The sequence below is a fragment of the Gorilla gorilla genome, chromosome 4 (genome assembly GCF_029281585.2).
Source record: "Gorilla gorilla gorilla isolate KB3781 chromosome 4, NHGRI_mGorGor1-v2.1_pri, whole genome shotgun sequence".
Classification (NCBI taxonomy): Eukaryota; Metazoa; Chordata; class Mammalia; order Primates; family Hominidae; genus Gorilla; species Gorilla gorilla.
The window spans coordinates 82,390,137-82,414,618 of NC_073228.2; the positions used below are offsets into that span (position 1 = coordinate 82,390,137).

Genomic DNA, 24,482 nt, shown 5'->3' on the forward strand with positions numbered 1-24,482 from the left:
CTCCCACCCAGAGTACACCCAGCCAGGGGTGGGGTGGGGGCTCCTCTGGGCAGGAGGGTCTGGAGGCTTCTGCGGGAGGAGGCACTGGACCTGAGACCTGGCCCGTGAGCAGGAACTGGCTGACTACGAAGGCCAGCAGAGGCCAGGCTCGGGGCCTGGTAGCCAGGATCCTGCAGCCAACAGCAACCCTTTCAGCACCTGCTCCGTTCTGTCCTCTTGTCTGTTTCTCTCACAGACATACCTTGTGCAGAGAAGGTGTTTGGTTTTCAGTACAAAGAAGACAGCGTTAGAGACCCGCCCCCTCCCCTCAGCCACAAGGCAGTGGGAGGCTGGCCTCTGTCCCTCGGTAAACAAGGGTGCAGTTCCTGACAATCCATGAAGAGAAGATGCTGCCCCAGATGTTCACAGCCCCCCTCCCATGTCCTACTCTAGAGAGAGCTGTCGTGGCCCCAAAGGCATGAATGTGGCCCTCCGTGCAGGGCAAGCAGTACAGGAACGTGTTCGGAAGGCAGAGTGCGCGGCCAACAGCGTGGGTAGCTTGCCTCCCTGCTCTGGCTGCTTTTAAGCCAGCAAACGTGAGCTGCGAGCAGCACAGGCTGAGCCAACGGAGCCGCTTCCCTGCAAGGTTTCATCAGTGACGGCCAAGGTGAATTCAGCAGATTTTTAAAATTTTTATTATTTTTATTTTTAATTTTTTGAGACAGAGTGTCTCGCTCTGTCTCCCAGGCTGGAGTGTAGTGACAGGATCTTGGCTCACTATAACCTCTGCCTCCCGGCTTCAAGCAGTTCTCCTGCCTCAGCCTCCTGAGTAGCTGGGATTACAGGTGCCCGCCACCACTCCTGGCTAGTTTTTGTATTTTTAGTAGAGACAGGGTTTCACCATGTTGGTCAGGCTGATCTCAAACTCCTGACTTCAGGTGATCCACCCACCTCGGCCTCCCAAAGTGCTGGGATTACAGGCACGAGCCATCGCGCCCGGCCAGCAGATTTTTTTAAAGGTCCCACAGCACAGAAGTGAAAGGGAGCACATAGCTACTCATTCAAGGCCATGCACGGCCTCCACTGGGGATGCGGATGGGCACCAGAGTGACCACACACACATGCATGAGCACTAATGGGCACAGCTCTAAACCCTGCACAGGGACCAACTCACTGGATTCTCACGATGATCCTACAAGCAGGTACTCCCACTATGCCCATTTAACAGAGGAGGAAACTGGAGCCCAGAGTGAGGACGTGGCTTGTCCATGTCACCCAGCTGGGAAGCCGTGGAGCTCTGCAGAGCACTGTACCCACCCCCAAGAAGAAGGGCAACACGGAGGGATGGGGCCGAATTAGGGAAGAGCCAGAGCTGCCTGGAGACAGCAGTGGGACACTTTCTGCTACAGCCAGAGCACGGGGAAGCGGAGGAGATGCTCACCAGCACCTGTCACGGCTCAGCCCGGCCCACCTCCCGAGCCTCGGCTCCCACCTGTCACAGTGTGCTGCCCTGGACAAGTGCCCTCCACCTCAACAGTTTCCCCTGCAAGGTGAGGAGGAACTTTCCAGAACTGCCACCTCTAGGCCTGCATCACAGAAGAGGGTGGGGGTGCCATGTCCCTGCCTGGGCAGGGGCAGCATTCACACCTGAGTGAGTCTGAACCTCCCCTTTCCTTTGGCCCCTCCAGGACCTATGCTGGTGCTTGGGTTCCACTCAGAAGGTGGCCTGGGCTCCCCTGAAAGCCAATTTGGTCACATCGGCTCTGACCACGGCCCATCCACCCAGATGGCCAAGGACAGACCAAGCCTGTCACGATGATCCCAGGGCCCAGCCAGCCCGTGTGCTGCCCTCCGATCACACAGAAGCAAATGCTCGCCCTCTGGGGTGGAAGCCACCTGTGTTTTTCTGCCTCCCATCCTCTGAATATGGCATCTGGGTGGGGCAGGCAGAGTGGCTCCCATAGAAGGAGGGGGATGCATGGGTCCCTGGGCTTCTCCTCCAGGTCTCCCTCTGCCTGGGAAGAGCCAGCAGGCTTGAATGCTCCGCTCCTTTCACAGATGATGTGGCTTTAAGGAAACATGCTCTGAGGCCTTAAAGTGCTGCGCACTGTGCTGGGCACCAGGCCCCCATGATGAGCAGAACACAGCCACTCCTGGGGAAGGGCACACGCAGCAGTCACACGTCGCACTGAAGCGGCTGGATGGACGCCAGAGAGTCCAGAGGCAGGTGAGGGGGTGTCCCCCAGACCATGAGCTCCAGAGAACAGGGCCAGGTCCTGCTCAACTGAGCATCCCTAAAACTCAGGAACAGGTCTTCTGACTCTCAGAGCAGCCCTGCGAGGCAGCCGTCATTGGGAGTCTCATTGCCCAAGAGAGAAGGGCCTGGCCCAGGTACCCAGCAAACTGCATGCTCAGCCAAGGCCGGAGCCTTCTGCATGACAGCCTTCCTTCCTGCTCTCTCTCTCTCACTTTTTTTTTAGACAGAGTCTCGCTCTGTCGCCCAAGCCAGAATGCAATGGGATGATCTTGGCTCACTGCAACTCCCGCTTCCTGGGTTCAAGCAGTTCCCCTGCCTCAGCCTCCCGAGTAGCTGGGATTACAGGCACGTGCCACCACACCCGGCTGTTTTTTGTATTTTTAGTAGAGAGGGGGTTTCACCATGTTGGCCAGGCTGGTCTCAAACTCCTGACCTCAGATGATCCACCTGCCTCAGCCTCCCAAAGTGCTGGGATTACAGGTGTGAGCCGCTGCACCTGGCCCTTCCTGCAAATTTCTGTTGCCTCTGAACACACATGGGGCTGTCTGAAGCCTCCTCCCTCCTTCAGAGAGGCCACATGAGCCATTCCAAGCAACTGGGACTGAGAGGAAGGTTAAAATGCCCTTTGTCTGCTGGAAGATCCTTGGAGTGGGAGCTTTGCTATTTATGGGGAAATCAAATGCGTCTGCAGATGCCGTGGCTCCCGCAGTGCTGCGGCCCACTGCCTCTCAGTGGGAAAGCAAGGTTCTCATCTTCAGCCAAGCACAGGATGCAGAAAACAGACAGAGAAGCCCTCAGTCTTGGCAGATCCGCAGGGGCTCTAAGAGGACATAATTTGCCTCTGATGCCTCAAATCTCCCTCACCTTGCTGAGCTGCTTCTAGGTTCCTGCCAGAGGATTCAGTCCCAGGTCAGATGCCTGCCTGGCATCCCTTAACCCCTGACTTTTCCCCCGGAGCCTCTGCACTCAGCAATGCCCCCAACCACTACCACCCATGCACCGGCTCCCGGCCTCTGGGCAGCCTGTTAGTCTTTCCTGCCTGGCTGATTCTTGCCGCCACCTCCCCAGCCTGACCCTCACGCAGGGACACACCAGAGCAGCAGACCTACATAGAGCCGACACCTCTGGCCACCCTGTACTGGGCTCCACTGGCCCTTGTTTCTTTGTCCCTTGCTTCATTATGAAAGGGACGTGACATGCTGACAAAATTACACATGGTAAACAGACAGGAAACACAAAATGGAAGATGCTGGTGCACACAGAAAGTCTTGGAGGAGGAGAGCCAGGTGTGTGGTTGAGAAGCCCCTGCTGCCTCAGAGGCTCCTGGCTCGGTCTGGGACCCAGGCGGTAATGAGGATGCCTAAGCAGGTCCCTGCAGCCTCCGGAGTCAACTTCCTGCTCATGGCCAAAAGCCCACAGCGCCCAGAACAGTACTTTCCGTTGGGGCAAATGCCCAGGAGATGTTTGCTGAATGAATAAAGAACCAAGGCAAAGCTCAGCAGGACTGAAATGGGGTGGGCCCAAGCCAGCACCAAGGAGTAGAGGGGGACATTGCAGGGGCTGGTGACAATGACAGGCCACTCTCCCAGTTCCATGTAGAGCCAGGCGTCCGGGACTGTCAGGTGTTCCCGAGGGAAAATACTGGCTCCTGGAGCCCATGGCTGCCAAGCTGAGCTTCAAGCCGGCCTCACCCTCCCCAGGGTTTACTAGGAGGAAATGGCATCTCTAAGCGAATGGCCAGGGAGGGCCAGGGACTAGCTAGGGACAGAACCATGCTTGGCTGGCTGGGCTAAACACCAGAACCCCAACAGCTTGGCACCTGCAGTAGCTTCCTGCTGCAGGACAGTCAGAGGAGCCAGCTGGAGGCACGGAAAGAAAGGGCAGTGGAGGCCGGGCACAGGAGCGCATGCTTACAGTCCCAGCACTTTGGGAGGGTGAGGCGGCAGAATCGCTGGAGCCCAGGAGTTTGAGACCAGCCTGGGCAACATGGCGAGACTCCCATCTCCACACACATACAAACACACACACACACACACAAATTAAAAAATTAGGGCTGGGCGTGGTGGCTCATGCCTGCAATCCCAGGGCTTTGGGATGCTGAGGCAGGTGGATCACCTGAGGTCAAGAGTTCGAAACCAGCCTGGCCAACATGGTGAAACACTGTCTCTACTACAAATACAAAAAATTAGCTGGGTGTGGTGGCACATGCCTGTAATCCCAGCTACTCGGGAGGCTGAGGCAGGAGAATTGCTTGAACCTGGGAGGCAGGGGTTGCAGTGAGCTGAGATCGTGCCATTGTACTCCAACCTGGGCAACAAGAGTGAAACTCTATCTCAAAAAAAAAACAAAAAACAAAAAAAATTAGCCAGGCATGGTGACGTGTGGCTGTATTCCCAGCTACTCGGGCTGAGATGGGAGGATCGCCTGAGCCCAGGAGGCAGAGGTTGCAGTGAGCAGAGATGGCGCTACTGCACTCCTGCCCAGGCAGAGTGAGAACCAGTCTCAGGAAAAAAAAAAAAACAAAAAGAAAGGGCAGCAGAGTGGACCGGAGCCTGGCTTGGCAATGGGTTTGTAGTGATTTCTGAGCCCTCCTAGGCCTCAGGTGCTCCATGTACACTATAACAAGGCCCCTTCCAGCCACCACCCCTCCCAGAGCCTGCCCCCACCACCTAGCAGGAAGCACCACTCCAAGGTCAGCCCACCCAACCAGGGTCCTAAGAGAAGCACAAAAGAATTCTTAGCAAGTCTGATTGGAAAGGTTTCCATCAGCAAGTCCTTCACCATTTCCAAAATGCATCCCATCCCAACCCTGTTCTCTCTGCATCCCTGCCGTGGTTGCAGAAACCTTCACAAAATCCAAATCAGACCTCGTCTCTGCTCACTTCACCCCGTCGCAGCTTCTTACGCTCCCCATTTTTACAGACAAGGAAACTGAGTCCCAGAGGCCAGGTATGACCCGCCGGGGCTGCACAGCTAGCAAGTGTGCCGGCGAGGCTGGTCCCAGCCCCTTCTCCATGCCTGGCTCCAAGACATAGGACTTCAGAAAAGGGGACCCTGGGGAGGGCTGGAGGCAGTGGGGTCTGAAGGAACACTACGTTAGGACTTCCCATGCAAGCCTTGCCAATGAGATCAACACCACTGTACCCATTTCACAGAAGAGGAAACTGAGGCTCACAGAGGCTAACTGACCTGCTTGAGGCAGGCAGAACAGGACTGGAAGCCAGGCAGCCTGTTTAAAGCAGGTGCCTGCCCCTCAGAGGCCTGTCGGGGAAGGGAACCCGCTGTGAAGGGGGCCAGCCAGAGCCTGGGCACCTGTGGAGAGGGACAGGGGTCAGAGGCAGTCCAGCACTGAGCTCCCTGAAACGGGCCTGTGAGTCCTCAGAGGTGCCAAAGGCTGGTGGGGCCAGATGAAGGCCAGTTCTGGCTGGTAAGGGACGTCCAAGTAGGGGTGGAGGAATTGTGGCCTCTGGATTGGGTGGGCATTTGTGGTTATCAGTGAGTCTGGGCCAGGATTCCCAGGAAACCCTAGGCACAGAGGGGAGCCCGAGAACAGGATGGCAACAGAAGTGTGGGGGCAGAAAAGGCCCACCGTGCAGCCCCACCCCCTCCCAGTTTCTGAGTGGGGAACCTATGGTTCAGAGCAGTGAAACAGCCACCCCAGGCCAATCAGTGGTGTGACTGGGGCTGGAGCCCCGCTGCACAGCTGCGAGTGGCCCGGTGCTCTTCCTGGCCTGAGTGGGCCCCACCTGAGTGCTGGGAAGTCAGAGGTGGACAAAGCCTCTGAGGCCTACCGGCTACTCTACCCCACCTAAGGCCTCCACCAGGCCCGCCAAGACCCAGTCTCCAAGACAGTCACAGCGAAGCCACGGCCTGACCTGGCCAGAAAGATCCCCGGTGACCTGGCTGGGGCATGTCCTTTGCACAGCACCCCATGTGCTGTACACTGTGCACTCCTTGACCATCACATGGTCAAGGCAGGCATCGGGTGAAGGCAGACAGGGAGGCCTCCAGTGTGCCAAGTATGACGGAAAGGCTCTAGGCCCCAGCCTCGGGGACACCAGAGGCAAGAACGTGCCTGGGTGCAGGAGAAATGTGCCCTGGGCCAGGCCGAGCTGCCTGCCTGGGAGGCAGGAGCAGACACCAAGGGGCCACCCCATCCTCGCCACTTGCCAGCCGGGGCCAGGTCTTGGACCAGCTCTTGGCACACATGGTCTCATTTCATCACCAAATGCCACAGCAGAGGCTGTGGCAGAGGTTATCTGAAAAGGAGACAGAGGTACAGGGTAGGCAGGTAACCTATCCAAAGCCACATAGCTAAGGAGCAACAGGGGCTGCCTGGGGCCCAGAAACTGTGCTGTCTTCACCACACCGGCCCCGGGGAGGGGTTAGAGACCTGGGAATGGGGGCGCGGGCCCCTGGGGATGGTGGAATTTGGAGCCACATCTGTGCAGACATGATCACCTTTTAACCAAACTGGCCCTTGAGGAATAGCCCTGCCTAGCCAAGGAGCAGCATGGTGACCGGGTGACAGGTCCCAACCAAGCCACCCTTCCCGTCCACACCAGCTGCATGTCTACACAGGCTCCCTGCTGCCCTAGCCACAGGTGCAGGGTGTCCAGCCTCCCCTCGACACTCCTCCCTACCTCCACCTCACCCCACCCTCACCTACACACTGCCTGAGCTTCTGCTTGTCCTTCCCGCTCCCAAGACTGCCTTTAACCAACCATCCCCTGGGCCCTGGGATCCCTGAACCCTGGGCCTGGCCTGACACACGTCTAGGAGTCAGCAATGTGTGCAGTGTGACTGAAGATAGCAAGGACCCCGGCCGCGCCTTCCTCTCCCCTCTCTCCTCCCTTCCTCCAGACCCCACACTCAAATCCTATTTGCCTCAGGTTCCAGGGAGTCTCACATGATGGGCAGGACCCACACACACCACAGTCATCAAACATTTACTGGGCACCGTGGGGCAGGGCCCAGAGGACAACAGCCACTCCCAGCTCACATTTATCAGGCTTCAACTCTGCCTGGCTCCCTGTGCTGCACACGGAGTGTGTCACATCCTCACACGACCCAGGAGGTGGAACCTACAGGTAACCCTCTTTCACAGTTAAGAACGCCAAGGCACGAAGCTTAGCACAGTGAATGGCCAGCCACAGCCGGAACCCAAGAGGTGAGGCTGCAAGCTGGAAGCTAAGTCCCCCTGAGTCCCTGCCTGAGCCCAACCTGAAGAAGCCTGGAAAGGTATCAAGGACAAAACCCACAGAGCAGTTCCACAACAGATGCCCTGGGGTGGCTGCCCGAGGGGGAAGCGGACGGTAAGGCTGGAGGTGGGAAGAGGGAACAGACGAGGGTCACTGACGCTGAGCTGGCTCCAGGCACCACCCACTCCAGGCACCATCCCAGCCCTTGCAACAGTCAGCCAGGCAGCTGTGCCTGGGTCACAGATGAGAATACCAAGGCTTGGAGAAGCCAGGAACCTTGCCCAGGTCTGTCTTGCTATCAAAGGCAGGACAGACCTGTGTGCTGAGAGGCCCAGAGAGAGGAGGGGGGCACAAACGCACCGGGCTCCTGAGGATGGCAAGGGGGACAGACTCCAGTGGGCTCAAGGACATGGGGGTACCACTTCCACGTGGCTACCTCACGTGGACGCCCCAAGTGCGGCCTGACCCACAGGAAGTCCAGTCATAATATTGACACAGGCAGGGCACACAGCAGCCGGGAAGCTGGGCTGTTGCGAAGTTGGTGCAGGGCATGTGAGGGCACCCCAGGCTCCGGCGGGAGGGGCCTCAGGACCGGATCTGGGCCGGATCCACGAGAGGTGCTTGGAGGGCCTCTTCCTGCCAGCGAGGCCGGCGTTCTGGCCCATTGGAGTTGGCCGTGCTGCAGCTCGGGGCTGTTTTTCCACTTTCCTGCCATGATGCATCCATGTACCAGGCAGTAAGAGGCATAGGGGGCATGAAGCACAGGGCGGGACCAGCTCTGCACACACGGCCGAGGCCCTGACAAGTCAAGTGACTTCTCGGGCCTTCAGCTGCTGCTTCTGTAACACCAGTGCTGCCCCTTAAGGCAGATCGGATCCGCTGGATCCATGTGTTGTGTCTCAGGCACTGAGCTCACTGCAGCGGCAGCCACGACAGTGGCAGGAGTGTTGATGATGACTATGAGGCTGATCACCGTGACAGTCACAGTGGAGGCACGGTTAGCACTGAGCTCCTGATGGGGAGGGCACTGTCCCTCGCCACGGGCTGTCCCGCCCCTCAAGACAGCTGCAATCCCTTGATCCCACGCTCAAAGGCTGTTGGGGAACATGTGCCTTCGAGCAGACAATTGCCCCTGGCCGGGCACCGTGGCTCACCTGTAATCCCAGCACTTTGGGAGGCTGAGACAGGCAGATCACTTGAGGTCAGGAGTTTGAGACCAGCCTGGCCAACATGGTGAAACCTTGTCTCTAGTAAAACTGCAAAAATTAGTCGGGCATGGTGGCACACACCTGTAGTCCCAGCTACTTGGGAGGCTGAGGTGGGAGAATTTCTTGAACCTGGGAGGCAGAGCTTGCAGTGAGTGGAGATCGCACCACTGCACTCCAGCCTGGGTGACAGAGCAAGAGTCTGTCTCAAGAAAAAAAAAGAGAGAGAAATGCCCCCAGGTCCCACCAGACCCCTGCCCAGAGGAGGCCGTTTCCCCATCCCCCTGCCCCATGTGGCTTCTCTGATGTCAGGCCTGTCCCACGTCCCCACCCACCTGACAAGGAACCTGCATGCAGCCATCCTTTCCTCACAGACGCTCCCTTTTCCATGCCTCTCAATTCAACGGGAAGGAGGCCTCAAGTGGCTGCTGGTGACTCTGACGCCTGCCTTGGACACTTACCTTGTGACTAGGACAGCCTGGCCGAGGCTCCAAGATCTGTCTCAGCAGCAGGGGAGAGTGGGAGGGTGGGCGCTAGGGGTGCAGGAGGCCCCAGCCTGAGGAGCCGGCAGACTAAGAGCCCCTGAAGCCCTCGGAGAGAAGCACGTTGGGGGTTCCCACCAGCTGCTCCTTAACAGCACCTCTACCTCCCAGGGAGGCTTCCTGACCTCAGGTACATGGGGTTTCTGGGCAGACACCTGGTCTACATGGGTGTTGTTATTGGTGCCAGCCGTTGGTGGGGCCAAACCTGGCCTCTGACCCCTCAGCCCTTCCAATAACCGCATCCGCAGGGGCCTCCTCTCAGCCCCACCTCGCAGGGAGGTGCCATCTCTCAGTTCCACGGAAATGCGAAGGGGGAAGCCCCAGGATTCTGCAGCAAGAAGCACAGGGTGCCCCTTAGGAAGAAGGGGCAGTTTTGGCCTGAGATAGAGGAAGGCCAGAAAGGCGACTAAAAATTTCATGAGCAAAGATCATTAATAGCAATAGCAACATTGCCCATCCACGCTGGCTTTATTGCTTTATTACAACCATGCTGCTACCGTAAGGGGGTGGCAGGCAAAGCGACAGGTGTACTGGGGCCGCTGTGTGCCTGGAGCCCGGCTGCCCACACCAAGCTCCTCAGCCAACCCTGAGGAAGGGACGCTATGCTCATCTTAGAGGAAAGACCAAACGCCTTTCTAAGAACACACATGGCCAGGTCTGAGGCCACTAGGGCAGCCAGCTCCAGCACAGCCCCACCCACCTCACCCAGGAGTGGGGCACAGTCTGCCCGCCTCCCCAGTAAGGCACTGGCTCCTGGAAGAGGGGAGTCTCTAGCACTCGGCCTGCACAGGGCTTGTGAGGCCCTCACAGGGCGGGGCTGTGGCCTCGGCAGCTTTAATTCTCTAGAGCCCCTGCCCAGCCCCTTTAGGCCTGGCTGTCCCCTATGTTCTTCCTCCTGAGTCTCGGGAAGGAGCCCTCTTGGCTAAGGTGGTTTTGAGAGCAATCCCACCAGCCCCAGGGCGGAGGCATGGGTGGGTCAGGGGGAAGGAGAAGAGCCACAGATGCCACCGGGAGGATGCGGCATCGAACACCAGGTCCTTGGGCAGTGGTGGCGGCACTGGTCCCACAGTTGCTTCCCACCAATGGCTCTTACCCCTCCGGGACTCTTACCTGCCCACATTCTACTCCTGGCAGGGAGTGAGGAATGGAGATGGAGTATGGGGCTTGGGTGGGGGGTTTATGCTGCCTCCCCTCTGCCCCCAGTGGAATCTTCATCCCTGAATCCAGCTGTTTCCAAGCCCTCTTCCCCATCTCCCTTGGATTAACAGAGGATCCAGAAATGGAAAGGACCTTGGGAGATAATTTACCTCCTTTGATTTTAGCCCAGGAAACTACAAGCAGGAGAGGGGACCAGAACTTGCCAAGTTTACACAGCAGGGCGGTGCAGAACAGAATTACACATGACAAGGGCACAGAGGCCAGAGAGGGCAGAGGCACTTCAGCAACATCCGGCCAGCTCACAGCAACCCCCAAACCTCAGTCTTCTTGGAAACTCCAGCTAAGTCCCATGAGCAGCCCGCTCCATCTGGGAAGGCGGGTACCCCCAGTCTCTCTTCCCTCTGCTCCCACAGCTGCCCAAGGGGGACAGTGCCTAGCAGCTGCCAACGCTGTCCTCACCAGAGGGGCTCACACCCACTGCCCATGCCAATTCAAGCAAGAGGCTGTGACGTCAGCTGGACAGGTGGGACTCAGCCTGGTAGGGGTGCCCTGGCCAGGGAGGGCCTTGGGAGAAAGGCCTCCAGGCACACACACCCCTGCACTGCACACACAGGGTGGGGTCCCTGCCTTGGGTCATTTTCAGCATGGGATGGTGGGACAAATGTCTTCCCAGGAGGGTAAGCCCAGCGGCTGCCTGGAACCTCTTGCACACCTGCAGAGCCCTGCGCCTGCCTGCCAGTGCCTTGCGAGACAACAGCTGGTTTTGAAAACTGTGGCTGGGGAATCTTTGCAGGCTCCACCTCCCACCCTCTGCGTCCATCCTCAGGACCCTCCAAATTGGCTACTTCCCATCAGGCAACCAGATTCTCCATCCCCCTTCCCCCAGGACCTTTGAGTCAGGCTGCTCTGCCCCCATTTCAGCTTCTCTTGAGATCTCTGCCCACTGCCCAGAGCACACCTTGCCTGTAAGCGAAGGGTCCCCACAGCCAGCCCAGGCTCACCAGCCACCAACACCTGCAGGAGAGAGACCACACCTCTGCATCAGGCCAGTGTCCCCTTTTTTGAATAAAATGATGGAATCATCTCAAGGTCCAGCAGTAACACAAACAAGGGAAACTCCCCTGGAACAGAAGCTCAGTGTTCTCAGCCCAGCATCTTCTGAACCGGGAGGCCCAGTGGGCAGCCTAGCACTTACCGTCTCCTATCTGAGCCCACCTAAGTCTCACTGTGCCACGCCTGGCAGGGAATGGGGAGGGCGGGGAGTCAGGACAGGTGGCAGGAACAGGGCTGCCTCTAGGGCAACTGATGAACCCTGGCAGCAGCATCCGTGACACTGGAGAGCCCAACACCAGCTGCCACTGTGTGGCCCTGTGGCATTGGCCACAAATGAGCACATCCATCAGCTCCTGAGTCTCAAGCTGTCCCTCCCAGGCTGACTCTGCACTTCTGGAGAGAAAGGGGCCGCCAGCTACAGAAGTACTCTCCAAGATGTATCCCTAGAGGCCATGAGAATTTTCTGGGCAAGAGTTTTCTGGGGCTAAGTGAAAGTGCTTGGCCTAAAGCTGGGAGCGGTGGCTGAAAGAGGCAGGCCTGGGTGTTTCCACTCATGCAAGAGCTCTTCTGGAGATGGAGCAGCCAGGCAGCTCCCGCAGCTGCTTCTCCTTGGAGCCCAAACCCTTTTACACCCATTCCCTCCTGAAGGCCTTGTTGCACCTCTGAGCAAAGTGGGGCAGAGGCTGCTCCTCCAGACTCAAGGGAAGGGTTTTGTTTTGGGTCACCAAGTAGGTTAGCAGTGAAATGACACAAAAACTCATGCCTTGGAAATTGTCCATGGAATTTCATTTAGCCTCCAAAGAAGACCCAGGAATGGGGTAAAGCAAATAACACGGCCCCGCTGGGCTGCATCTCAGTTCCTGACAGTGCAGGCCTGGGGCCTGGCAGGGAGTTTTACAGGGAGAGAAAGAAGGCATGAGAAAGTGGGGAACAGCCAAGCGGGTTGTGCATGATCCCAGTAGAGTTGGGGGTGAGTGTGCCTGGTTGCATGGCTTCCTGGGGACGCCTCAGGGTTCCTCCTCCAGGAAAGAGGGCACCCTTCACCATCCATGCCTCATAGCACCAGGCCAGGCCCGGGACATCCACAGGTGCCTCAGACCCCACCCCTAGTTTCCAAGAGCTCTCAGTCTAGGCAGGAGGCAAAACACACACTTTCAACCTCAGTTCCCGGCGCTAGGGCTCAGCACTGCCGCAGGGTTCAGGAAGGCACAGGGAGGAGGGCCCAGCCATGTCTGCACAGAGCCAGGGCTCAGGGAAGCCAGGCTGGAAGAGCCAAGGCAGCCAGGTGAAGGCGGGAAAGCTGGCGAGGGGGAGGAAGCAGAAAGTGCAAAGGCACTGAAGTACGGAGAAGAACGCGTCTGCAGAACAGTGGTGGCTCAGGTGGCCCAAGCTCTGGGAGATAAGTTTCAGGAGATGCACCCAACTGGGCGCAGGGGGCAGGTCGCGAACGAACCTCACCAGCCATGCTTAGCCTGAAGGCCACCGGCCGGGTCCACAGAAAGGTGGAAGTAGGAGGCCCAACCTACTGGGAATGCCTAAGAAAAGGGAAAGTAACTAAGGCAGCCTGGGTCCCCTGCCTCGTCTCCTCAGTGTGGGAGGGATCCCGAGAGATGTCTACACCAAACCCTACTGCCCAGGGCCGCACGCTGCCTTTTGGTTAGGGTGATTCTGCTCACGCTAGCGGTGTCCAATAGCCTTCATCATGCTGTAAATGCCAGAACCAAAAATAAATCATCCAGGGAAGACACGCTTGGGTCCCACCCAGCCATCTCTGGAGTATGAGGAACCTACAGGGAGGGATGGGCCGGCTCAGCGGAAGAGATCGGCTCAGTGGGGATCCTGCCTGCCAGGCTTCAGGTGGGAGTGCGCTCCCTCTCCCCTCCCTTTTGTTCCTGTCCATGTCACTCCCAGCCATCCTGGCACAGGCTGTGAGCTGACCCAGTTCGAGACACCTTGTTGTACACTTTGTCACCACGTTGCTCGGGCACCACAATTCTAAAGTTAGCCCTAGCCTGATAGCAGAGGCTCCCCACCAGGCCAGTGCCAGCAGCACACAGAGCAATGCTGCTGCCCAGCTCAGCTGCCATTCAGAGGCAGGCAGTGCCCCAGGGGCAGCAGGGCTGTTGCCAGCTAAAAGCCCACGTCCACTGCCTGGCTCTGAAAGATCCCACACTCATGTGCCGTGGAATGGCTTGCACTTGAGACCCAACATCAAGGGGCCAGGGGAGTGAGCGTGGGCACTGGGGACAAGGCACTGACTGTCCCCAGCCATGGAGCTGAAGCTAGACCTGCCATTCGTTCTGCAGGAGTCCAGCTGTGAGCACAGCCCAGACAGGAGCGGGGGAGAGCTAGGAGGGCCACAGTATCTTAGGTGACACTGGTCTGAAGAGACAAGAGCCCTGTGCTCCTAGAGCCAAGGTCTCAGTCAGGCCTGATGAGCCAGCTGGCTCTGCTCAAAGAAAAACCCTTCTTGTGCCACAGGCTCCGCCAGTAAGCCCAGCTCAGCTCAGCTTTCCCGCAAGTGCAAGAGGCCCTGGCAGAGGACGACGCTTTCTGGTCCAGAAACACTGGCTTGGAGCCCATTGGATATGCGGCCATGCCCTGGGAGCCAGATTTCTGAGCCAGATGGAAGCAAGGGTCTCAGACAGTTTGGCTCATGCCCCCATCCTAACTTCTGACACACACACACTCACACACATGCACACACTCACACACATACACACACACACACATGCCACCATCCTTGAGCAGACAGTCCAGATTGCAGGTATGCACTTGGGGTCCTCCCTCACAAGCCCCAGGCCCACCTGTAGTCCACCTTCTGTCTACACTCATATCCCTTTCCTTGGCCTCAACTCCTGCCCACCCTTCCCCTATGACTCCTCCAAAAAGCCCACGTGGGCCAAGTGCTGCCCTGCCTATGGCCCACCATCACCTCCTCCAGCCCCCACGACCCTGTCTCCCCACGCATTACCTGGTTATGCTCTCTCCGTAACTCCTTGGTTAATAAGTTGTGAGCTTTCTTATTAACCAAATGCTGATTTTTCTATGTAACATCTAATGTCCAATCTGACCTTGTTAATCCAGTGCCAGCCCAGGAGGGCAGGGTCCCGTCCCGGCACAGAGCTGCCCCAGAGCCAGGACTTGGTAAAGCGCAGGGATTGCAGCATTTCAGAGCTACATGGGGCCTCAGCTGAGCGTCCTCACTTTACAAATGGAAAAACCGATGCCCAGGAAGGGGATGTGAATGACAAGGGTACAGGGCCTGGGCTGATCCCATAGCACCTACAAGGTCGGCTTTTCCGGCACCTGGAGGGATCCCTTGGGGCACTCAGAAACGAGCCATAGACCGCTGGCTGGGGATCTGAAAATGGAAACTGAGGCAGCAGCAGCAGCAAACTCACACTAAGGGTGGTAGGCAGGTGAGGGAGCTGCAGGTGAGGAGGTGACTGAGGTGAGGCAGGAGCACCCACACCTTTTCTTCCTTCTCCTCCTCCTCCTCTTCCTCCTCCCAGGAGCCAGGAGAAGCACACCTCACCTTGCCCACAGCGCCACCTACCGTCTGGCCACCCTGGGGTGCAGCTGCTGCCAGTACCAGCCAGCAGGTCAAACATCCAGGCCCAGGAAACCCCAGGCCCAGCCAGCGGCCCAGCGCAGCAAGTGGACTCTCACCTCCCAGAAAGGAAAAGCTGCCTCTTCCCAAACAACTCTCCAGACTACAGTGGCCAACTGTCCTGTTCTGCCCAGGACTGACTTGGGTTCCAGGGAAAGAGACTCTCAGGCTAAAAGCAGGAAAGGCCCCGGCCAGAGGGACAGGTCAGCGTCCTGATACAGACATAAGGCCTGCTGCCCTCTATAGGTATCCTCTGCAGGGCCAAGGGCTGGGGCTTTGGTCTGGTTGACAGTGAGTGTCAGAACGCCTGTCTGCAGCTGACCTGTCAAATGCCTTTCCTCCCTGGAGCACATGTGCAGGAGCCGCCCCCGGCCCAATGGAGCGAGAGGTCTTGGGCAGGGTGCACCGTGGGAGAGAGGGGCCTCAGAGGGGAGGAGCTGCACACTGACCTTGAGGATGGACTTGGGTGTCCCCAAGCAAAGACCTGCACATGAGAGCCAGGCACCCAGGGAGAGCAGAAAGCAGGGTGGCCACGCAGGGCTTGGAAGGGGACAAACAAAGGCACCAGGAAGCACCCTCCCAAGGCTGGAGGAAACCGGCGTGACCCCGTGTGCATCTGCCGTCTTGGCAGGATTCCTTACAGCTCCCCTTCAGGTTTACAGGGTCCCAGTGAGGAAGGGAAGTCAGACACAGGCAACTCTGCCTAGAAATCCTTCTAGGTTGGAAGTAGGGTTCCAACTTGCTATGTCTCCAGCAGCTTTGATGTTGGTTACATGCAACTGGTCTTCAATAAAGTTAAAATACCAAAGCATGTGCACACTTTGCTCTTGTAAATAACTGCTCAAGGCAGCTGCTGTGCCTCCCGTGCTGGCTCCCTCGGGACAACACAGGGCATGGCAGGGCAGGGCAAGCAGGGGGGCTCCGGGAGCTGGAGTGGCACAGGCTGCCTATCTTATCTTCACTACGATGCCAGGAATTGCTGAGCCTGCTACAAATGACTGCTGCTCTTTACCTCCATGCAGTGCTTTATTTCACAAAGTCGGGGTGTGCATAGAACCTGGCACAATGGAGCCTCACCTTGTCCACCAGGTGCCACTGCAGAAAACCAGTCAATGGGCAATCCACACTTACAAAGCCAATAAACACTGCCTGGACATCCATTTCTGCCAGGCATGGTGCTGGGCACAGGCACTGAGCTACAACAGGTGCCCTACCCTCCTTGACACAGAAGGTCAGGCAGCAGCTGCCACCCGGAGCACTGCACATGCCAGGATTGGGGACACAGAAGCAGAGCAGGCTCCGCTTCAACTCTCTTAGGATGCTCCTGGGATGCTCTGACTAAGAGGACAGTGAGAGACAAACAGTGACAGCAGGTATGGCAGGCTGTGCTGAGGGGTAGGTACTCAGAACGCCCAGGCAGCCATGCCCCTCAAGGGACATCAGGCAATGTCTGGAAACCACTCAGATGGCCTGGGCTTGGGGTACTACTGACATCTAGTGGGCAGAGGCCGGGGACATTGCTGGACACCTGTAGTGCCAGGGATGGCCCCAAAAGTCAGCAACCCTGAGTCAGAGAGGGCAGGGTGGGGAGGCATGAGGGAGGGGACACCTGACAAGGACCACTCCAAGCTACGGTAACAAAGGTCTGTGGGCAGCCTTGCACAAGAGAAGCCAGATCACCCAGGAAGGCCCAAGACCTGGGATGACTGAGGATACAGGTGGGAGGACGCCTGCCAGAAGGGCCTCCCGGGACAGGGGAAAAGTTCCACTTCCTGGAAGACCTGGGGACCTCTGAGCATGGCCCTCAAGAGTGGCTAGAGAGGAGCAGTGGGGAGACTGGCTGCAAGCAGCTGCTGCTGGTGATCTGGCGGGGGTGATGGCATGAAGCCAGGTGGAGTCCGCGAGGGTACAGATCCGGGGGCAGGTGAGAAGAGGGAGTCCATGCTGGTCCTTGGACCACTGCCCTGGCATCTGGAGCGATAGGGAAAGAACAGAACATTGGGGAGGTCTTGGCAGGGGCTCCCTTTGGAGACTGGAGACTCCCACGTAGGGCCACAGTGCCTGGACCCAAGGTCCTGAAGCCCTGAGGAGTCCAGGCCACAGACTGAGACTCAGATGACAGAGGGAAAAGCCTGTCAGTCCCTCTGTGACACCAAGATCTTTGTTTCCTGAGCCCTTATCACAGTGTTCATTACAAACATATCTGTGCTCTGGAAGGACAGAGGTCATTCACTCTCTGAGGACACACACAGTGCCTGGTGCATGGCAGGTTTTCGGTGACTATTCGCTGAGCAAATGAACATCAGGTGGAGGAAGCAGAATTCACAAGAAGAGCAGGAAGAGAGCCAGAAAAGCATCGTGGCGCACAGGAAGGCCGGTCTCCAGGAAGAGTGAGGGTCCGCAGTGTGAACTCCCCCAAAGACCCAGAAAGAGAAGGCCGGGAAAGCCTCCCATGGTCTGAACAAGGAAGAGCAGGAGGAGGCCTTGGGAAGAAATGTTCCAACAGAGTGGAGGAGATGCCAGCTGGCCAGGTGGAGGGAGGGGTGGGAGCAGGTGGCTCACCTAGGAAGCCTCGGAGGGAAGAGGGAAGGGACGGAGTGGGTGCTGATGAGCAGAAGCGGGCAGCACCCCAGCCCAATGCTGGGAAAACACTCCCTAGAGCCACAGCCCAGAAAGGCACACAGTGGGCCTGGGGCCAATGCCCCTCTCCAGTGCCCCCAGTTCCCCAGGAGTCCAGACTCACACACAGTCTGTTTTGTTTTGGGGTTTCTTTTTTTTTTTTTTTCTGATACAGGGTCTCACTCTGCCACCCAAACTGGAGTTCAGTGGCTTGAGCACAACTCATGGCAGCCTTGACCCCCAGAGCTCAAGTGACCCACCCACCTCAGCCTTCCCAGTAGCCGGTGCTCACCACCACACCTGGCTAAATTTTGCATTTTTACAGAGATGACATTTCACCACGTTGCCCGGGCTGGTTTCGAACTCCTGGGCTCAAGCGATCCGCCTGCCTTGGCCTCCCAAAGTGCTTGGGATTACAGGCATGAGCCACCATGCCTGGCCTTCTCACACTGTCTGGAGCCCAAGGACATCCGTGTCTGACACAGGCAAAACCGAGCTCTTCCTCCACAAGCCTCTCCTCCCACGGTTGCCCCAGGGCAGCCAACGGCCTTGCCTCCCACAGGTCACTCAGGCCCAACCATGGGCTGGCCAAGCCGCCTCTCTCAGCTCTCCCTGGTCACTGCTCCCACCTCCGCCAGTCCCACTGTGGTCAAGCTGCCATCTGGGGCCTGCTGGCCTCTCAGCTCCACCTTTGCCTCTTCTCCTCTGTCCTTGGTGCAGTGACCTTGAAACTGACTCAGATCATGCCACCTCTGCAATGGCTCCCAGCTCAGAGTCCATGGAATGTCTCTCCCCATGGCCCGCAAGGCCTGCACCACCGTCCCCAGCCACCTCTCCGTCCTGCTCCTCCATTCTCCCTCTGCCTGGCTCCAGCAGCAGCTGTCCCTTAAAACCTCCGAGGACACTCAGAGTGCCCCAGGACTTTTGCACTTGTGTTTTCCTGACAGAATGCTCTTCCTCAGACACCTGAGGGCCCTCCTGCATGAGAATCAGGTTTCTGGTGAAAGGACACCCATCAGAGAGGCCTTCCCTGACCACCACCCCCGTCTGTCCCTCCCCTTGCCTGCTGTGTCACCGGCAGTGCTATACATTCATTCACCACTGAAGCTGCTGCGTGAGGGCCAGGGGCCGGGATGGTGCCCAGCACACAGTAGATGCTCAATAAACATTTGAAGAATGTATGAATGAACCTCTTCAAGCTTCAGTCTCCAAAGGGGATATTAACAGCATTTGCTGTGAAGATTCATTGAAATACTGCATGACATGCACTGGGCACAACACCTGAGCATGAGTCCCGCCACCACCAGCCAGCCCTCCGCAGCAACTGCAGATATAAATATTCAAGAGCCAGGTGCAGTGGCTCATGCCTGTAATCCCAGCACTTTGGGAGGCCAACGCGGACAGATCACCTGAGGTCAGGAGTTCGAGACCAGCCCTGCCAACATGGTGAAACCCTGTCTCTACTAAAAATACAAAAATTAGTCAGGCACAGTGGTGCATGCCTGTAATCCCAGCTACTCAGGAGGCTGAGGCAGGAGAACCACTTGAACCTGGGAGGTGGAGGTTGCAGTGAGCCGAGATCGTGCCACTGCACTCCAGCCTGGGCAACAGAGCAAGACTCTGTCTCAAAAAGAAAAAAAAGGCCTGGCGCGGTGGCTCACGCCTATAATCCCAGCACTTTGGGAGGCCGAGTCAGGTGGATCACAAGGCCTGGCCAAGATGGTGAAACCCCATCTCTACTAAAACTACAAAAAAATTAGCTGGGCTTGGTGGCAGGCCCCCGTAATCCCCAGCTACTTGGGAGGCTGAGGCAGGGGAATCGCTTGAACCTGAGAGGCAGAGGTTGCAGTAAGCCAAGATCACGCCACTGCACTCCAGCCTGGGCAACAGAGTGAGATGCTGTCTCAAAAAAAAAAAAAAAAAAAGAAAAGAAAAATTCAGGAAAAAAATAAAAACAAAAAGTAATAACACAAAAAATAATACAGTGTAACTACCCAGCATGTACACTGTCTTGGGTATGATAAGTAATCTAGAGATGATGTGAAGTATATGGGAGGGTAGGCATACATTATACTCGAATACAACATTGTTTCCCATCAGGGACCTGAGCATCTGCCGATTTTGGTATCCACGGGGAACTGGAACCAATCCCTTATGGATACCCAGGGACAACTGCATTGATAACTATTAAGTTATTTAAGTGCTTCCCTGGTTGTGGCCTGTTGGCCTGTCTTTGTTTTTGTTTTTTAAGACAGGGTCTTGCTCTGTCGCCCAGGCTGGAGTGCAGTAGTGTGATCACAGCTCACTGCAGCCTCGACCTCCCGGGTTCAAGTGATTCTCCTACCTCAGCCAACCCAGTAGCTGGGACTACAGGTGCACACCACCACACACGGCTAATTTTTGTATTTTTTGTAGTGGCAGGGTTTTGCCATGTTCCCCAGGATGGTCTCCAACTCCTTGGCTCAACTGATCCACCCACTGGGCTTCTGGCATCACAGAGCTGGGCCTCGTCATCCCACTCCAGATGTCGTCCGGATACTCTCCCCGGCAGCAGCCCACAGAACTGCAACATGTTTCTTAACTTTTCTCCTTTTGAAACCACTTTGAAGAGCTCGCTCCCTCTGCCACTAATGACCACAAACTGTTCCAGTGAAAAACTTTCTCAAAATGAGACTAATCAAAAGCTTATGACCAAAAAAAAAAAAAAAAAAAACCGTATGCCAAACACACAGACACATACTGTCTTCCAAATCTTACTGCATCTTTTTTTTTTTTTTTTTTTTTTTTTTTTTTTAAGACAGAGTCTCACTCTGTAACCCAGGCTGGAGTACAGTGGTGCCATCTCGGCTCACTGCAACCTCCGCCTCCTGGGTTCAAGAGATTCTCCTGCCCCAGCCTCCCGAGTAGCTGGGACTACAGGCGTACACCACCACATCCGGCTAAATTTTTGTATTTTTAGTAGAGATGAGGTTTCACTATGTTGGCCAGGCTGGTCTCGAACTCCTGACCTCAGGTGATCCACCCACCTCAGCCTCCCAAAGTGCTGGGATTACAGGCGTGGGCCACTGCGCCCAGCCAAATCTTACTGCATCTTAACCACTCTGCCATTCGCGAGCCACTGAGAACCTTCACAATGAACTGCACTTTAAAAACACACTGTTGGCTAGGCTAGTGGGAAGTGACCTGAGGGGGCTTGTGCATAAATAAAAGCGTCCTCAGGACCTGCTATGCATTCAGCCAGCCAAGCTCCCAGTGCTGGGAGACCCATATGTACCTCAATGACTGCTGGTCTACGTCAGGCATGCAGGAAGCCAGAGGGCAGGGACCTCCTCCAGCTGTAAGAGCCCAGCATCTCCCTCAGAGAAGGACTGTGGACAGCAAAGAGTGTGGCACACCCAACACTCCAAGGGTTAGGCCCACAACGTCTTCCAGCAGGGGTCTTTGGCTTTTTAAATACCCTGGCCTCACTTCCTGTGGCTGCTGTAACAAATGACCACCAACTTAGGGGCTGAAAACAACAGCAATCCCCAATCAGTTACCACTGGGCCAAAATCAAGGTGCCGACTGGGCTGTGCTTCCACCAGAGGCTCTGGGGGAGACTCCATTTTTTGCTTCTTCCAGCTTCTGGTGGGCCTGGCCTTCCTTGGCTAGTGGCTTGGTCACTCCAGCCTCTGCCTCCATGGTGACAAGAGACACTCCTGTGTTTCAATGTCCCTGTGCCACTCCATTGTTAAAAGGACACACACAATGGCACTTAGGGCCCACCTGGGTAACTCAGGGCCATCTCCCCAGCTCAAGCTCCTTGACTTCATCACGTCTGCAAAGACCCTTGTGTGTGTGCCATATAAGAGACCTTCACAGGATGTGGACGTCTTTGCAGGACCATTTTTCAGCCTCCAAACACCCTCCTCACCCTTCACCACCTCATATCTCTGGCATGCTGGGTGTGTGCAAAGGTGAAAGGAGAGGGGAAGCATGCAGGCCAGGCAGTGGGAGGAAACGCCAGGATGGCCAGGCACTGTGGCCGCAGCCCTGGCTCCAGGGGCCCATGTCAGGAGGTTGGGGCCAGCTGGGGATGGTGTGGCTGAGAGTACAGGTGCTCCCCAGCCCAGCCAAGGCTTCTCAGGAGAAAGGGGTGTCCGGGAGGCCTGTGTTTAGCTACACCAAGCTCGCCAGTCTCACTCCCACCTCTGGACCTCCCCTCGAAGCCCCTCCCTTGTGGGCCGCCAGAGCATCCATCCTCGGAGTGTGTCCAGCATGTTCAGGACAGCAGGAACAGGGCATTCTTTGGAATGCACTGTCTTTGACATGAGCAGGCTGGCCCCCACCCACTTCTCTCACCAGATGGAGAAAAATCTCAAGTCATAAACTAAATGAAAAACATGTCCTGTTCTGCCCTGGGATCAAGGGTTCACCTTAAATGAAAACTGTCTGGAACAATGTGCTGCTGACGCTGATCTTGGCCTTACTCTGCAGATTAGCCTCGGGGGTGATCACAGGACGCTCAGGGCTCTGCATCAGCAAGCCCAACCCCCACTGAGCCCCAGGACCACCCACTCCCCCAGCAGGATCCCCGGGAAGCAGCCCAGAAGCACCCCCCAGAGACAGCCTTGGGAGAGCGGGCCAGGAACCCCAAGAGCTTCACCCCACAGTCTGGGAGGTGTGGGGGGCATCTCAGAAAGGCTGAAGAAGGAACCGACGGCCCTCCCCTCCCACACTTTCCTCAAAGGGCCCAGAGCCCACTTCCCACGCAGTCCACCCACCCCTCGGTGCTGGTGCCCGGGCACCCAAACATCCCCTGGCACCCATCACGAGCTGGTGCCACGCTGGTGGCTTCCTTTCAACTCATGCCGGCTTGCTCCTGCCACCCAGCTCGCCTAGGTCCGGAATGCGCAGGCCGTTTTGCAGGAAGCCTCATGTGGGAAAAATAACCATGTTTGTGGAACACACGAGGGGTGGGAGATTCACAAGCAAGTGGCTTTACTGTGTGACATGGCAGAGAGGGAAGAGAGCCCCTACTTCCTGGGCAACCCACTTCATGCATGGGAAGGCCACCAGATTGCCAGGCACATGTGACCAATGGCAGCCCCACCATGGGGCAGCGTTCTCCTGCAGGTTCTTGTGAGGGTAGGAGGGCCACCCCTACAGTCCTGGACCATCCTGACGCCAGCCTGGGCAGCCCAATGGCTGCTGGATCCCCAAGGCAAGACGGCAGGAAGCGCCTAGTACTCCACACCAGCCAGCGACAGACATGGGAGGGAAGAGCAGAGCTGTCTGTCTGTCTGGCCAGCCAGCAGCAACCACCGCGATCCCCTGCATGTGGGGCTCACCGAGCAGTGGGATACTCCCATCTGGACAGTGTCAGGCACATCACTTACCACATTCCAGTACAGCGGATTGAAGGTGATGGTGATGACGGCAGCCACAAAGCTGGGATCCAGGGGGTCCACGTAGCCCAGCAGCCGGGTCATAACGCAGAAGTCTGCCTGCAGGGACAGATAGCATCAGCACCACCCAGACACAGCAGGGCCTGTGAGCCCCCAGGAGTCAGAGAAAAAGTTACCGTCTGGGAACACGCTGGGAGGCCTGGGAACATCCAAGTCTGGCAAAGGTTACTACAGTGTAGTCTCATAAAAGGGAAGATAAAAAGCTGAAACCTAATGAGCTGTGTCACGTCCTGGGAGGGCGGCCGCAGAAATGCGCCTGGATGCCAGATGAGGAAATCAGCACCTCTGAAGAGGGGTGCCTGGCACCCTGAAGGGAGGTGACACCAACCCTGGTGTGACCGAGACCCTCCTGGATGAGGGTTCTCAGAGGCCCCAGAGGAAACCCAAGCAGCTGAGATAAATGTGAAGAGATGCTCAACCTACCAGGAATCAGGTAAAAGCAAATTAAAACAATAGTGGTGTGCCTCTCCTCGCCCACACTCCACAGGGGACAATCTTGAGTGCATGCGAGGGTGTGAATGGGGCGGGGTAAACTGAAAAAGTGTGTGCCCACATCCCGGCCATGCCACCCGCATACGGGGGGCACGTGGACACTGCCCCCGCCCCGCCATCATCTTGCATGAAAACGTCAGGAACAATGACAAACAACTTAGGTGTCCAGCAACCAAAGAAATGAAGAAAAAAACCCAAAAAACCCATGGCCCATTCCTACAGCAGCTAAACTACAGCAGTTAAAAGCACTAGGTCGGCCGGGCGCGGTGGCTCATGCCTGTAATCCCAGCACTTTGGGAGGCCGAGGCGGGCGGATCACGAGGTCAGGAGATCAAGACCATCCTGGCTAACACGGTGAAACCCCATCTCTACTAAAAATACAAAAAATTAGCCGGGCGTGGTGGCGGGCGCCTGTAGTCCCAGCTACTCAGGAGACTGAGGCAGGAGAATGGCATGAACCCGGGAGGCGGAGCTTGCAGTGAGCAGAGATCGCGCCACTGCACTCCAGCCTGGGCAACAGAGCGAGACTCCGTCTCAAAAAAAAAAAAAAAAAAAGCACTAGGTCTACACACAGCACTGTGAAACGTTCTGAAACACACGGCTGAGTAGAAGAGCAGGCTGCATGATTCAGCACCTAGACAGAAATTTCTAGAAAACAACATAAAATATAGTATCAAATATTCAGATTTTACTTTTTTTTTTTTTTTTTTGAGATAGAGTCTCCCTCTGCCACCCAGGCTGGAATGCAGTGGCGCGTTCATAGCTCACTGCAACCTTGAACTCCTGGGCTCACTTTGGGAGGCCAAGGTGGGAGAATCACTTGAGGCCAGGAGTTTGAGACCAGTCTAGGCAACATAGTGAGACCCTGTCTCTACAAAAATGTAAAAACTAGCTGGGCGTAGTTCCAGTTACTTGG

General features: G+C 56.7%; 1 protein-coding gene across 5 annotated transcripts in view; it reads right to left on the reverse strand.

The window, feature by feature from the left end:
• Nucleotides 1-24,482, reverse strand: part of PEMT (phosphatidylethanolamine N-methyltransferase) — a 93,151-nt gene that overhangs the window by 48,446 nt on the left and 20,223 nt on the right. For 2 of the 5 annotated variants that reach the window (XM_055386034.2, XM_055386039.2), the window contains one exon: nucleotides 23,006-23,113. In XM_055386034.2, the coding sequence (XP_055242009.1) occupies nucleotides 23,006-23,113 (108 nt within the window). Of the gene's footprint in view, nucleotides 1-23,005; nucleotides 23,114-23,190; nucleotides 23,267-24,482 lie in introns of those variants that run through there. The other 3 variants (XM_055386036.1, XM_055386037.1, XM_055386032.2) reach the window with 3 other exon arrangements.